We start from the raw sequence: 15,149 nt of genomic DNA on the forward strand, positions 1-15,149 counted from the left end.
GCTATTATCAAGACTTCATTTGCTTCCTTCTACACAAAAATGAGTAACGCAACCTAAAAGCAGTTACTTCCTAAGAACTTTCCAACCAATTTCGAAACTGAATTCATATTTTAAAGAACTACATATTTCTTCTCATCAACGTAATCCTCAAAACAATAAAAAAAAAAACAACAACAAATTTTTCGTTTAAAAAATATTTACAAATATTTATTTGATTTTCTTTTTATTTTTGTATGTTTTTTTTTCGTATTTTCTTTTCATTTTTTTCTCATTTTCTCATCTAATTAATATAAATAACAAAAAAAAAATATTTAAATTATTACTTAAAAACTAATAGGAAAATATTTAAGCAAAAACAAATAATACTTAATCAAAAATTAAAATACAAAAAAAAAAAAATATTTTATATAATTTTAGTAAAAAAAAAAACTATATAAACTCACATTATTATTATTATATATTAATTAATACACATATGTATTTATTTTTTATTTAAATTTAAAAAAAAAAGTTCTAAATACATTAATTACATTTATATTTTGTAGTATATTTTTGTTTTTCTTTTGTCACATACACATTAAATCTACAAGTGAAAATATATTATCTAACTAAAATAATAATTAATTATTATGTATATTAACCATTAACCCTAATATTAATAAATATATTAAGTTATGATAGCACTGCCATCGCTCGTGCCAATCGCACCCTAAAGTCACGATACAACATTTTACCACCCACAGGAACTCGACTCAGATACATATCTAAGCTCATTAGGCACAATGCCTTGCCGTTCATGGGGAATTTTTGTGACAACTCAGGGGTAACTTCGAGACCTTCGGACACAGCCATATTGATGAGCCATTTCCAGACATCCGCTCGTGACCAATCGCGTGGATCTATCGGCAGACCATCGGTACCAAATTGCACTTCTTGTCGGCTAATCATATGATGATGATGCTGATGATGATGGCTGGGATAGTGGGTAGAGTGTTTTTTGCCATTAACTGAATTACCACCTGGTGTTGATTTATTCCACAGGTGGAGGTCATTTTCATTGCGACAACTATTGACATTGGATAGGTCTAATGGTGGCACTCGACCAGCGTACTTGGTGAAACTTGATTCAACCTGCATTTTGTTGGTTTTCTGGAAATAAAAAAAAAGAAAAAGATATAAAGTTAGTCAAAGGTTTTTCTTTTCAAAGAAAATAGATTAAAAATGTTACTGGATTAAAAAGGCTAAAATTATTCCCCCTCCCAGACCCGCACCTGAATAGTTTCCTTATTGATCTATAGATTCTAAAATGCACTACATGTTCTAGTATAATGTCCAAAAACTATCTTAAAAAAAAGCGTGGGGCCCAGCATCCAACCCATCGGTCTCTCACAAAAAAACACTATCAACACACGACCACCCGAGCTAAATCTTTTTCCTATAAAAGAATCTTCTTCGTCTTGGTTCTTTTTCTAGAAGATTTCTGTGTTTTATAAATTATACCGCCTTAACCGAGACAAAAACAGATTACAGATACAAAGATACTCTGTCTATAGATTGAAATACAGCAACCAACGAAAAAAATAAAATAAAAAAAAAAAATAAAAACAAAGATGAATATGCCTCGTGTTTAATATTGATGGCTTATGGTATCCGGTCACTTATGGGTTGACGCAACTACAATATGCTCTATCGATGTAGGAATTCGTAGATACAAATGGGTAAAGTCGTTGGATTTTTATGACCGCTCATATAATATCACATTGTATAGTATCACAAAAGAGGGGGCTCTGTAAAATTTACGACTTTAGTTTTCTATTAAATTTAATGATAAACTAAAAGATGTGTTCTTGTTCTTTTTTTTGTAAATCATCTCTTCCCCTCCCGAACCTGTAACTTAACCCTTTCGGACCCAGCGTTACTCTCATGTAACATATTTTTAAAAATTCGTAAAAAATATTACATTAAATATTTTTTTAGGTTTCGATGGCTCAATTGAAAGATAATGATGCCTAGTTACTGGATTATTAAAAAATTTAGTTAAATACCATACCTTTAATTTATTTTTTATCGAAAAAGGAACTGAATTTCACATTTTTTCTTTTTTTTTTGCAAAAAATTTTTTTTTTATATATGGTCATAATTTTGAAAAAAAGATATAAAAAAAGTTAATCCAGAAAGTGTTTTGCTTTTTGGCTTAGAAGAAGTAGCATATATTATTGTTCCATAAAAAATTATTTTCTCAGTTGTCCGACTTTTTTTGGTGGTCATAGGCAGTGCATGTTACTTACACGCAATATGAGAGTAACACATTATTTTTGCTATTTATTATTTTGGAAAATAACTTTTTGCTATTCATATTTCTTAGTTGTGATGTTTTTGATACGATAATACTGAAAAAACATTTTTTAATATTGATTTTCATAGCTTGGGTTCGAAAGGGTTAAACACAAAAAAATGTCTTCCCTAAGACCCTAAGATACTTGATCTAATTTATATGCAAATGTCTTACAAGATTCTTTTGGGTTGACCCTTGCATTAAATGCATTATAATCTGTCATCTATGGTTTTTCTATTGTGTATACAGGGTGTCCCAAAAGTAATGGATCAAACGAAATATGCTTATAGGCCAACTTAAGGGCTCTCAGAATTTGGTAACTTGTTCATCCCAAATCCTAACGGTTTTCAATTTAATGCAATTTTTGTGAAATTTCGAAAAATCCCGACTTTGCAACAGTATTTTGCTTCCTCCGCTCATAATTGGTTTTTGTTTTTTACAATTCTTTCACTAAAACATTGCCTAATAATAAGAAATAATTAATTAATCAAAATATTTTTTATTTCATACCCCATTTTGCTGCAAATTAATTAACAGTTCCATGTGTTATAAAAACTCAATTTCTTACTTTTATTTCAGAGCAACATCCCGAAAAAAAATTGTATGGTGTGACACGGGTTTATTATTTTAAAAACTTCCCGTGTTATTGCAGTTTTCAAAAATGTATAAAAGTTTCCAAAGTTGAAATTAGAACGAAAGATATTACAATTTAAATGCAACAAAACAGGGCTTTTCAGAGAAAAATAACAAAGAAAAATAAACAAATTTTGTCGACTGTTGTTTGTTTATTTCTTTTTGAATAAAAGCCTCGATTTTTGTTTGTTTTTTGCTCTGAAAACCCCTGTTTTTTAGCACTCAAATTGTAATATCTTTCGTTCTAATTTCAATTTTGGAAACTTTTATACATTTTTGAAAACTGCAATAACAGGGCAAGTTTTTAAAATAATAAACCAGTGACACACCTTACAATTTTTTTTCGGGATGTTGCTCTGAAATAAAAGTAAGAAATTGAGTTTTTATAAAAAATGGAACTGTTAATTAATTTGCAGCGAAATGGCGTATGAAATAAAAAATATTTTGATTAATTAATTAATTCTTATTATTAGGCAATGTTTTAGTGAAAGAGTTGTAAAAAACAAAAACCAATTATGAGCGGAGGAAGCAAAATACTGTTGCAAAGTCGGGATTTTTCGAAATTTCACAAAAATTGCATTAAATTGAAAACCGTTAGGATTTGGGATGAACAAGTTACCAAATTCTGAGAGCCCTTAAGTTGGCCTATAAGCATATTTCGTTTGATCCATTACTTTTGGGACACCCTGTATAAGGGAATAGACTTTTTTTTGTAAATATCTTGGATTTATTTTTAAAAAATCTTCACATTTTTGTCTATGACAGAACTAAACATTTTCGACAGCTTTTAAGGAGAGGATAGATAAATTTACAGCCAGTATAACAAGTTTAAAGGCTTGTGAAGAGACAAGTGATCAGAATAATAATAAAAATTGAAAGACACCAAAAGATACTTAGAAGAGAGATATTATTTGAGGGGGAGTTTTGTATTTTTTCTTCCCATAGATATACAAAAATTGAAACTTTGAGAATAACATATGTGGTATTTGGAGTGCGTGGGAAAGACCAAAAAAAGGAACATCCAAATACGATCATATAGATGATATCGAACGTCCTAAAATGTACACACCAGACCATTTCTTTTGTAACACTTTTATTTTTTTGTGGGTGGGAAGTAGTAATACAAATTAATGATCGGTATGGTGTCATCGTCTGTGATATAAAAAAAATTAATATATATGTATTTTCTGGATGATTCAGATAAAAGATATAATTGCTGATTACATCATTGATTTTGTAAATGAAGTTGAATTTATGAAATTCTTAAGTTTCGTTTTTTGTTTTTTTTGTTTACTGCTGATAGGACACGAGTTTGAAAAATGCTACTATAAGGACTTATGTGAGTTACAGTAAGCTTCTGTAAGGCCTTATAGTAAGTAGCTGAAATGTTGATTGAAAAGATTTCCGTTTAATTTGTTGCGAAAACTGAGAAGTAATTCTTAAATAAAATTTGTCATTGTCAAATTACAATTTACATGTCACTATAACGACTTATGTGGTCTATAATAACAATAAGCTTCCGTAAGGCCTTATAGCAGTTGAAATTTAAGTTGAAATTAAAGTTATTTCACTCTTTTGCAAATTAATGGACTGTTTTCGAATTAAATTAACCATTTTGCAAACCAAATTCACCTTTTTGCAAATCAAATTCATCTTTGTGGTTTACTCTCTTGATTTGAACTACAAAATCGAGCTTAAACCAATGGATCGCTATAATTGAAGTTTTCAGGCTTATGAAAAATAAAAGAGCATCAGGGAAAAGGTGAATTTGATTTGCAAAAAGGTTAATTTAATGTTTATATAGGACAAACTAAATTTTAAACCCCTGTAATAGAAAAGCTGACTTAATTTTGACTAATTTACGAGAAATAAGTCGCAAATATTTATAAAAAAAAAACTTATTAAGAAAATGTAAAGGAACTAAATAACACTGATTTTTGAGGAAATTATAATTGGTGCTTAATTGTATTGAAAGAAAATTGTGAACAAATGAAATTTTTATTTTTAATTCGGTCCACTGTGCGATATTTAAATTTAAAAAATAAAATTACAAGTGTTCCAATACAAAAATGTTTAGTTAGACAAGTATCAACTTATGTTTGTTTATCTATATAGCACGTCATAGCTGCAATAACAAAGCTTCTTCTAATAAAATTTAAGAATACCTCTTTACGTATAGCTTCACTTCAGGTTCCATATAGCATAGCATTTGTTGTAGAATGACAACTTAAAAATAAATTAAACAAACAAGAAAAACAACAAAACAAAAATACTTGACACAAATACTTTTTGACATGATGCTTTCAGAAAAGCAAAAAAAAAAATAAACAATTCAAGAGGTAGGTAGGTATGCTATGCTATTTGACTTGAAGACATCCATATCGAAATAAATTGTCTTGCTCCAAATGAGATGCCATGCTGCGAGACAGGAACTTTCGTTTAGGATTACAAAAAAAAAAAAAAAAAAAATTTAAACAAAAATGACTTCAAAGAAAATTAAGATTAACACTTTTATAAGATATCTTTTGTTCAACTGTGCGTTTCGAAAATAACCTAAAACTGACTTTCGATGACGATGCTTCCTTTACTTTGAAATTATTATATTCTCTGTCGCAACGGTCCAGCCCCAGCCTAAAGCCAAACCATGTCAGAAAGAGCAAAGATCAAATTTCAATCTTTTGATGCAATATGATGCTGGAGCACCAGCGACACCGTCATCGCAATACGAGATTGTTCTTGTGTTTATGGTGAACTATTGTTGTCGGATCAGATCGGTGACTCAGCAAAAGAAAATTTTCAATTTGCTCTAATCTGACGTGTTTACTGGCCTGCGCCACTGTCGGCAGCCGCAATACGCCGCCATCACCACCATCACCGGCTGGCCGAGATTCAGAGCGTCGACAACGACGCCATAGCACCATGCAACCATATTGACTGTCCATTAAACAGTGGGGCAATGAATAGAAAAAAGTAGGCACAAAATGAATGTGAATCAGGTTTAAAGAACCTCTCAAATCTCAAACTTTGATTTAAGGAAATCAGGAAAGATTTTGTTCCATGAATGAAACAATCCTGCCCCACTGTTCAATATCGATGTTAGGAGGCTTTGCATCTCTCATGGTGTCGTATGCCATTACAGTGATTAACACCACAGTGCACATTTGAACATGGCATAGATAGATTATAGTGTGTATCTTTATACACACTCTGGCTTTGGTTAAGTATATAAATTTTTTTTATTTATTTTTTTTTTTTTTCATTTCACATATCACAGTGATTTCTTCCTTATGTCTGGCCCAAGCTTCTAGCTATTTATCTGTCTGACTGTCTGACTTGTCTATAACCAGGGTGGTTGGTTTGGTTATGAGGCTTGAAGGAAAAAGATATAAATCAGATACATATCTATGGGAGATTTACTACAGACGTCAAATATCAAAAATGTATACACAGCATGCCCATATATGTGAAGTCACTCTCGCAGTTCTTTTTCTTCCCTTTTTTTTCTCAGTCGATTGAAAGGGGTTTTATCATTTTATATCGAATAGGGTATGACTTGCATTTTGCTTGAAAGAATCTTTTGTTTCAATAATGAAGAATGTTTGTGATTGATTGCGTATGACGTGTCGATTTTAGAAAGGGACCGAACACATCAAAGTAGTTTAGGTGGTGCAATTTGGTTGCATGCAAGTTAGCAGCAATTCGAAGCAATTAATATAGAGTTCTTTTTCTAAACTGTTATACTTCTATTTTTTTTGGCAATGCAACTTAGGTGGAAAATTGCCAGTAAGTTGAACAGCTTCGTTTTGGTAAATCAACCCTTATATCAGAAAACTAACTATTGGATTCTTTGTCGATAACTGTTATACCGCCAATTGTCTTCCCAGCGCAACTTAGTGGCTTCGAGAAAAAAGTAGACAAGTTACTGTTGATTTTCTTGTAGAAAACTGTTATACCTACTACGAAATTTCTTCTTTAAGTTGCTTCAAAACTTAACTGAATTGCGCGGCATCTTAGATTGCAAGTTCCCAATAAGTCAATACAGTTTCGAACAAATTACTATGAATTTCTTTGTCGAAAACTGTTATACTGCTAATAATAATCTTTGCTCCACAACTTAGTAGCTTCGAATAAAAAACTGAATTGTATTACAACAAGTTGGCCTCTTAGCAAGCAGGTTTCTATAGATTTCTTTGACAAAAACTGTTATACTATTAATTTGAATCGAAATTTAGATGGATGGTTCCCAATAAATCAAAAAAGTTTGATTTTGGTTAACCAATACATCTTATCAGACAAGTTATTATTGGTTACTAAGTGTTTCATAGCAAAAAGGTTCCTGTAGATTTGTCTGTCAAAAACTGTTATACTACCAATTTCCTTTGCACCACAACTTCAGTCACTTCAAAAAGCAACTTAAAAGAAACGGCAACTGAATGGGAGAGTTGGCAGTATGTCGTTGTATTGCTTCTAATGTCTCTTATCAGACTATAATATAGTAGGTATATTATACTTTAGATTTTTTTTTCAAACTGTTATACTACAGGTTTTCTGCGTGTTTAAGACTCTAGAATAAAAACTTTACGTCACATTTCCATCTGTCAAAAAGTATCAATCTTAAAATGAAAATAAATGCACATCATCAACTCATTCAATTTGAATTTCAAACAAGAAGAAGAATGATAAATAGGGTATCACACAAAACCATAATCCAGACATATCACAGTTTCTCTCAATCTATTAAGCAATTCAATTTTCCATCCACATTCATTTCAAAATGGATTTATTCTTCTTTTTTTTTTTTGATTTTATTGTTGGCGCCAAGAAGTTGGGGCTGTGTTGTTGGGGAGTTTTTATCAACACAACACAGCGCAGCGGTCTCATAAAGTAAATTCGCTTTGATTGATGTTTATCCTTCATGTCGCCAGTCCGGGAATAATGTTGAAACTGTCTTTAATTAGCTTGAACACATAGACTTCATATATGTATAAACACATCATGATGCTCCTTTAGACTAGGAAGTCGGGTCGGGAACCATATGAACATCAAACCTACTACAAAAAAAAAAACAACTTCTAATCTCTTTTTCCTTGGTGTTCTTTGTGTGTAGGCATACACAAATGTTGGAAGGTGATTTTCTGACTTGACACGTGATTAATTTTAAGGCTTTCACGGTGAAAATTTCTTTGCAAAAAAAAAACTTGTATATTTTCATTTAAAATTCGCTTTCATGCTAAGAAAATAAAAATTCACACAGGATGTAGCCATACGTTACCGCGACGACACGACACAGTGTCAGCGACACCGATGACGATGACGACGAAGACCATCATCATGTCTCACTTGCGAGCTCTCGCATTAAGAGTTCGGAAAGCAATTGGAAATTCCAAAATTAACATGACACGGCATCCAGCCTTTGTGGGAGTGCAAAAATTTTGTATTTAAATACAAAACAAGATACAAGAAAACATGCAAAAAATATTATTTTTTTTTTTGAGTAGCACAGCATCCGGTGGATTACATTTTTAAAAAAATCTGAAAAAAATTGCTTTAAACTTCTGTCTGTCGTGTAGTCCACTTGTTTTCTATTTTAAATCTTTTAGCTGTTAAGATACTTAGCCGACTATATGTATATCGACTCATTCAGAAATCATATAGCATCAGCATCACAAAAATGTTTATCTTTTCGAGCGAAATGAATTCTATTTTCAGATTACGGAAAAGAACTAGATTTTCTCTGTCTATCTATATGTCTTGTCTGAATGCGGCATTTATTCTTCTTCTTTTCAAAAAATATTATCTCAAAAAGGACCAATTTTCCAAGAAGGGATACCTAATTACTGCGGAAATGAAAATCGATTGTAGGTACCTCTACTTATGTATATGTATTTCTTTTGAAAATTGTTTTATTGAAAAATTATAAACAATGGCCCGCAGTAACGATCACACCTCCAGCGCCATCTATATTTTTTTTTTGTTTTGTTTATTTGTTTAATTTTTGAAGAAACAAAACTGTAGGTATTTTTGAGTGGAATGTTGTTTAGATATGAATAGGTGTGTTGTTTTTTTTTGTATTTTTGTTTTATTTCAGACGGTAAAATGGGCTATTAAAAATAGAAAAAATAATCATCATAACTAAAGAACTTCAAGACGTGAATTATGTATTTTCTATTAATTTTATGTGTTAGATGAGGAAAATTATTGTGGACACACTTTTTTTTTGTTTGTAAATAAGAAAATTTATTTTTATTTTTCAATTTTTTAAATGAGTTCAAAGCTCGAAGTTATTTTATTGGTACCTTCGTCTAGGGATTGTGTTTATTTTGGCATTTTTACTAATAGAACAATTAGGTAGTCTTCAAAATAGAAAATATTTGGTTGGGTTGTGTAATTGGCAATTTCACTTTTGAAATTCTGTGTTTTTGCTTGGAAACACGTAAGAGGTCTCTGTAGACATTAAAATGCATATAGTCTATTGTTAATTTGGTAAGAGACCCCTAAAAATTATCCAAATCTGAGGAATCATTCTACATGCTTAGAGGGAGAGGTCTTTATTAAAATTTTTAATCATTATTCTTCATAAGTTTAAAATTTAAGTAGAGACCTCTGAATATTTTTTGAAGATCTCTCTAACATTTCAAATTTTGTTAATTTTACGGAATATGTAAACCATATTATTAAAAATAAAAAAAGAGTTCCAAAGAAATGGTTGATATCGAACGAAAACTTTCAGGGGTCTTAAACGATATTTGTGTAATTTTATTCTATCGGTATCTACTAAAAAATGAAAAAGTAATAGTGGGAGGCTATAAGAGTGTTGTAGAGACTTTAAATCTTGGATTTTTTCTATTTCTTCTTGACACTTTACAGAATTTGACTTCCATCATTTTAAGAGGCCCCTTTTCACACTTTTTGTTATTTTCTTTACAAATTGCATACAAAATATGCGTAAAATACAGTTGAGACCCTTAAAAAATATTATAAATCGAAAACTTTAAAGGATTTCTACCGACAATTTTAAGTTAATTTTAAGGGGTCCGTCACAGAATTAAGGTTTCGGTCAAACTTAGTTGAAATCTGAAAGAATTTTTAATTCCACATTTTTTTAGGGGTCTGAAAAAAAGAGGGAAGCCTTACACATTTGTACATCAAACGCAAATCGAATGTGCAAAAGTTATGGTCTTAAAATTATCAAAACCACAAGGAAGCTTCACAAACTTTAGGGGTCCTAAGCTTTTAAAAGAAAGAGACCCCATAACTTTGTCGGAATTGTAGAAAATTGTTCATAACTTTTATTTATTTTGTACAATACCTACTTACAAATGTAGTAGAGGTCCCTTTAGGTTGTCAAAATCGAATTAAAAAATGTCTAAAACTTTAAGAGGTCCTTACTGGCACAAACAAAAGTGTAAAGGCGACTCTAAAAACCTTCGAAATTTGTTGAACTCATTTGCTTAATAAAAAGAGACTGTTGCAAGTTTTGAAGTTTCAGCCATATTTAAAGAATAGGTACCACAATGCAGTAAGACTCAAAAAGTTTAAAAGTGCCATGTCAAAATATTAAAAGTACGAAAACAAAAAAATAAACGTGACCTGATGATAAAACAGCGATTAACTGCGCAAGAAACTGATTAAACTGACAAACCCCTTTAATTTCCGCTGGCCCCAGTGGTGTGCGGTGCTCTGCATTGCGGTCGTTGTAAGCAATAACTTCGGTCGACAACATTATAATGACTGCAACGATGACGACGACCGACCAACGACGACGAGAAACGTTGCGACTCGTGTTGATTGCTCTTTTGTTACTCGGTTTCCTGACTTCAATATGGTTTATGAAGAATGTGAAATTACTTTGATTTGCAATTGTTGTTGTTGCTGTTGCGGCTGCCGCTGCCGTTCATATTTGCAACATGATACGTGAACGCGATTTCTTTAGTTTATTTCAGTCTTTTTTTATTTTATTTTTTTTTGCGAAATCAGCACAAACAAGCGCAGCAGCACCAGCAGCAAGCCAATCTCTACCATATGAAGCAGGAACTGGCTGCAAGTACGAGTACCATACTAGCACACTGGTTTTTGGTTTGTGTTCAACCGCGGCAAGTTAACCTAAAATGTTATAAAGGCGACGACGACGACATACTATATAAGAAATAAGGGGCAAGGAGAACGGGCGCACGAAAAACAAAAAGAACTCGTTTCGGCGACATAAATATTGTTTCATCTCTCGCCACAGAGGAAAGCGCAGCGCCATAAATTACACGTCCAAGACCAAGAGTCACTTCACTCCGTGTGCTATGTTGTTGCTGCTGCTGTGGCTGTATATTTTTGTGTTGCTTGGTGCTGGCTGTGCTCCTGCTTCTGATGCGGATTGTTTAGCTGTGCAACCTATAGATACTTAAGAGTTCTGTTTTTTTTTTTTTTTCCTTTTTGTTTTTTTCTTTATTATTCTCCAGAACCGGCCAACTACAGAGCACACAATTACTCTGTTTAAGCGAACCGCGATCCAAGTTTGGAAAAGGTACTTCAACACAAAACTTCTCGAAGCAGCAGTAACAGCACCAGCAGTCAGTAACGGGTAATGACCTCCGAGCGAGCAACTAAAAAGTTGTTCCATAAGTTGTTGGCCCCTGTGTGTGCATTGCAGAGTCAAGCACTCCCAATGAAGTTTGCTTTAAACGGAAAAAAATAATATACGATTATATTTTTTTTGTTTTTATTTTTGTTTCGTTTGTGTGTTAAGTTTTTGGGAGCAGGCAAATGTTTGCTTTTGTCTCAACTCGCAGCTCAGACCTCTCAGAAGTGAGTTCCATTCCAGAAGTGGAAGTACCCAAACAGATACAAAGTATCTGAGTAAACATAGCACCACCATCATAGTATACCACTTATTGTTGTTTTCCATGGCTGCCAAAGTAGTGGCTTTATAACCAACACAACACAAACCATACAACAAGCCAGCAAACTGAATATAGTATCCGTATTTATATGGTGCAACTGAGTCAACAAGTTTTGCATTTTTACCTCGAAACGGACTGGCCAAGAATTTGTATTTCCAATTAACATTCCGATGAAAAATAAAAAAAAAAATCAACGACAACAACGATTCTTTGGCATTTTAAAATATCTTTCAATTCCACTGTTGTATAGTACTTTACTTCAACGATCATAGATACTTGTTGTCGTCGTAGTCGTATATTAATGGAGCCTTTGGTGTTTATGTTTGTTTTTATTTTGTATTTTTTTTTTAAGGAGATGGTTTGTGAGAGATTAAGAAAGAGGTGTGGGTAATAAAGTAGGTTATGTGTGAAATATCACATAGTTTTGGTTAAAAATCAACTTTATTGAATCTTAATTATACTTCAAAAAGGTTTTTCCAATTTTATTTATTTTTCTAAAGCAGTGATACCATATGGTTGGGAATTAATTAAAGAAAAACTTGCTTTCCATAAGAAACTGTTGTGTGGCCATGTTCTCACGAGAAAAATGTTTCAAAATCTTTGCTTAAAATGGTCAAACGATTGATTCATTTAGTTACATTTTGGGCATTAATTAATTACTCTAATAGTTGTTTTTGCAGCGATCCGTAAGGAACAGTGCTCGGTATTTGCTATCTACGGATATTTTAGACTGACAAATTTTGCAAATAATACTGTTTGTAGTGAAACCAAAAAGAATGCAGAAAAATAGTGAAATAAAGCCTATAAAGTAAAAATTGGACACAAAAATGGCGCCCAACATTCATTTGTATAATCAAAACAACCTGACCCTAATACGTTGAAATAATTTGAAACCTTTGTTAATTATACTTCAGTTAAGTTCATTGATAAATGCATTCCAAATGTAAACAATTATCAAAATGCAGCTGATTAAAATAGAGATTGGTGACAAAAATGGCGCCCAACGTTTCTAATCAACCTTTACTTTATATATCAAATGCTTAAAGATGCAAAATTCAAAAGAAAAATATATAAAAGGGTGTAAAACGTCCTAATAACTTAGAGGCATACAGCATACGCTGTAAGAACTTATTTGGACGAAAACCAAAGAGGTTACTAAGTCACATGATGTGGAAGTATCCAAATCGTTAGCTCACCCCATGTGAAAATGAAAAACGCGTCAAATTCAGATAAAGAACTACTACAAATGTGAAAAAAATAATGGCCTCTCGAAAAATTCACCGAAGATTCTGTCAAAGTTCAATTTATTGTTTTCATGCAAAATAAACGAACATTTTAAAATTTTGAAAAATGAGTCCAAGAGATGAATTATTTAGGTGCAGGAAATTATTTATCTCGTAAAATGAAAATTTTCAAGAAAGATATATGGATCTATTTACGAAATACGATGTACCACAGAAACAACACCTAAATAAAAACTACCCTTCAAGCAAGAAAACCGAGCTCAGAAAAGACATTCCGACCTCAAAACGCGAAAAACGAGGTTGCACTCTTACACTTGCAACTTTTGTGTATGAACACAAAGTCGAAGGAGAAATCGTGGTGAAAATACCAATACATATGCAATCGGCTCCGCGGTGATTATAATTTCCATACTAATTTGGACCCGTTTAGTAGTCGATGTCGGACTGACGTCGGAGCCGATTCGGACCGAGGTCGGACTCGTTTGCTTGAAGGGTACAAATGAGAATCTGTCATAATTTTTCCTATACCACAGATACACAATTCTAAGATACCAAACATAATGTGTTCTATATCATAGATAAATATGTAATACCATGATACCAATCTTTCACCTCATTATAAACTGAAACCAATATTTCACCCTCATTCTAAACTGAAACGTAGCCGTTCAGGTGTGGAATTTTTTTTATACAAAAAAGCTATTGGCAGCGTTTTCTGTCGATCTTCGTTGGTGTGGAGCAGATCCAATGCCTTTAAAGTTGCTGTCACCAAATCGGGAAGTTAGTTCACAAATCACTTCAAGCGTTTACAGAAGCGTTGACAGATTTATTATAGTTTAGATATATTAGGCATCTATTAAGTCTCCATAAAGCTTCTTTCAACCTTTGTTTAAACTTCTTTTACAACGAAAGAAGACATTGTGATATGGACTGAAACTTGTATAACACTACTTTTGTTTGCACTGCATAAAAATCATATAGAATCTTAAACAAAGTAACGGCCATATTATTCACTAGTTTAAAAAATACATCTGGATGTAAAGAAATTGAAATGTCAAAAATAAATCCAAACCCATAATATTCACTATAACACAGAGAAAAAAATAGTCATTTTTAACTATTTTTTAACTATTTTCATAGTTAAAATCGGGATAACTATTTTCGGTTTGGATTTATTTTTGACATTTGACAATTTTACATCCAGATGAATTTTTTAAACTAGCGAATAATATGGCCGTAAGTGTTGATTCTCCTCATAAGTTATTACTTAGTTTGACATCATTCAAGTTCTTATTTAGTGTGACTCTCAATTTTATACTTATAATTGCTTGTAAAATCAAAAACATTTCCTAATTCTACTTGACTTTCCAAAAATATCTCATCTTCCCAAAGGTTAGGAATTCATCCGCTCTAAAATTAAAGAAAAACAACATTTCGACATAAAACCTTCCGGATCGACATAAAAAAAAACAAATAAAAAAAACATTCATAAACCTTCATAATTCATCATTTGAACCATGATCTTTATTGTCATTATTATTTATGACGGTCATTGAAATCACTGCAATCGCACGTCATATTTCCAACAACACATATCTACCTACTTAACTTTTTTTATACTGAAATGCTTTGATTAAAAAAACAAAAATAATAGTCATCAAACAAACAGGTAATCATTTACATATTTTTTTCATTTCAAAAAAGAAAGAAAGAAAAAAAAACGAATAAGGTCACAAAAAGAGAGACACCGAGTCTACGAGACAAATTTAAAATGCCACTTATGTGGTATGGATTGGATCAAAATGTGTAAGTATATTTAAGAAAAGAAAAAAAAAAAAAAACAACAAACAAAATTATGATAACTCGTTAAAAATATAAAAACCTGTCGATCTTCACAACTATTCATTACCAGTTTATGTTGTCGTAGTCGTAGTCCAACTTGATGGTAATTTTAGAAATGGCCATATATAGTCCGAGACATACATGGATCTGACCAAAAATCATCCATGAAATCGACTTGAACATTTATTAACCATTTATTTTTCT

The 15,149-nt window shown here is 31.9% G+C and overlaps 1 protein-coding gene and 1 long non-coding RNA gene across 2 annotated transcripts in view; one reads left to right on the plus strand and one right to left on the minus strand.

Moving 5' to 3' along the window:
- Positions 1-509: 509 nt before the first annotated feature.
- LOC129906830 (uncharacterized) overlaps positions 510-15,149 on the minus strand; it is a 34,699-nt gene continuing 20,059 nt past the window's right edge. The window contains exon 2 of the mRNA XM_055982769.1: positions 510-1,149. Coding sequence (XP_055838744.1) covers positions 673-1,149 — 477 coding nt within the window. The 3' untranslated portion in view covers positions 510-672. The remainder of the gene's footprint in view (positions 1,150-15,149) is intronic.
- The window catches only part of LOC129906832 (uncharacterized), a 179,884-nt gene continuing 168,109 nt past the window's right edge, over positions 3,375-15,149 (plus strand). Inside the window, exon 1 of the long non-coding RNA XR_008770858.1 lies at positions 3,375-3,656. This is a non-coding gene — a long non-coding RNA (uncharacterized LOC129906832). The remainder of the gene's footprint in view (positions 3,657-15,149) is intronic.

Source organism: Episyrphus balteatus, chromosome 1, assembly GCF_945859705.1.
Source record: "Episyrphus balteatus chromosome 1, idEpiBalt1.1, whole genome shotgun sequence".
In the NCBI taxonomy this organism is placed as follows: domain Eukaryota; kingdom Metazoa; phylum Arthropoda; class Insecta; order Diptera; family Syrphidae; genus Episyrphus; species Episyrphus balteatus.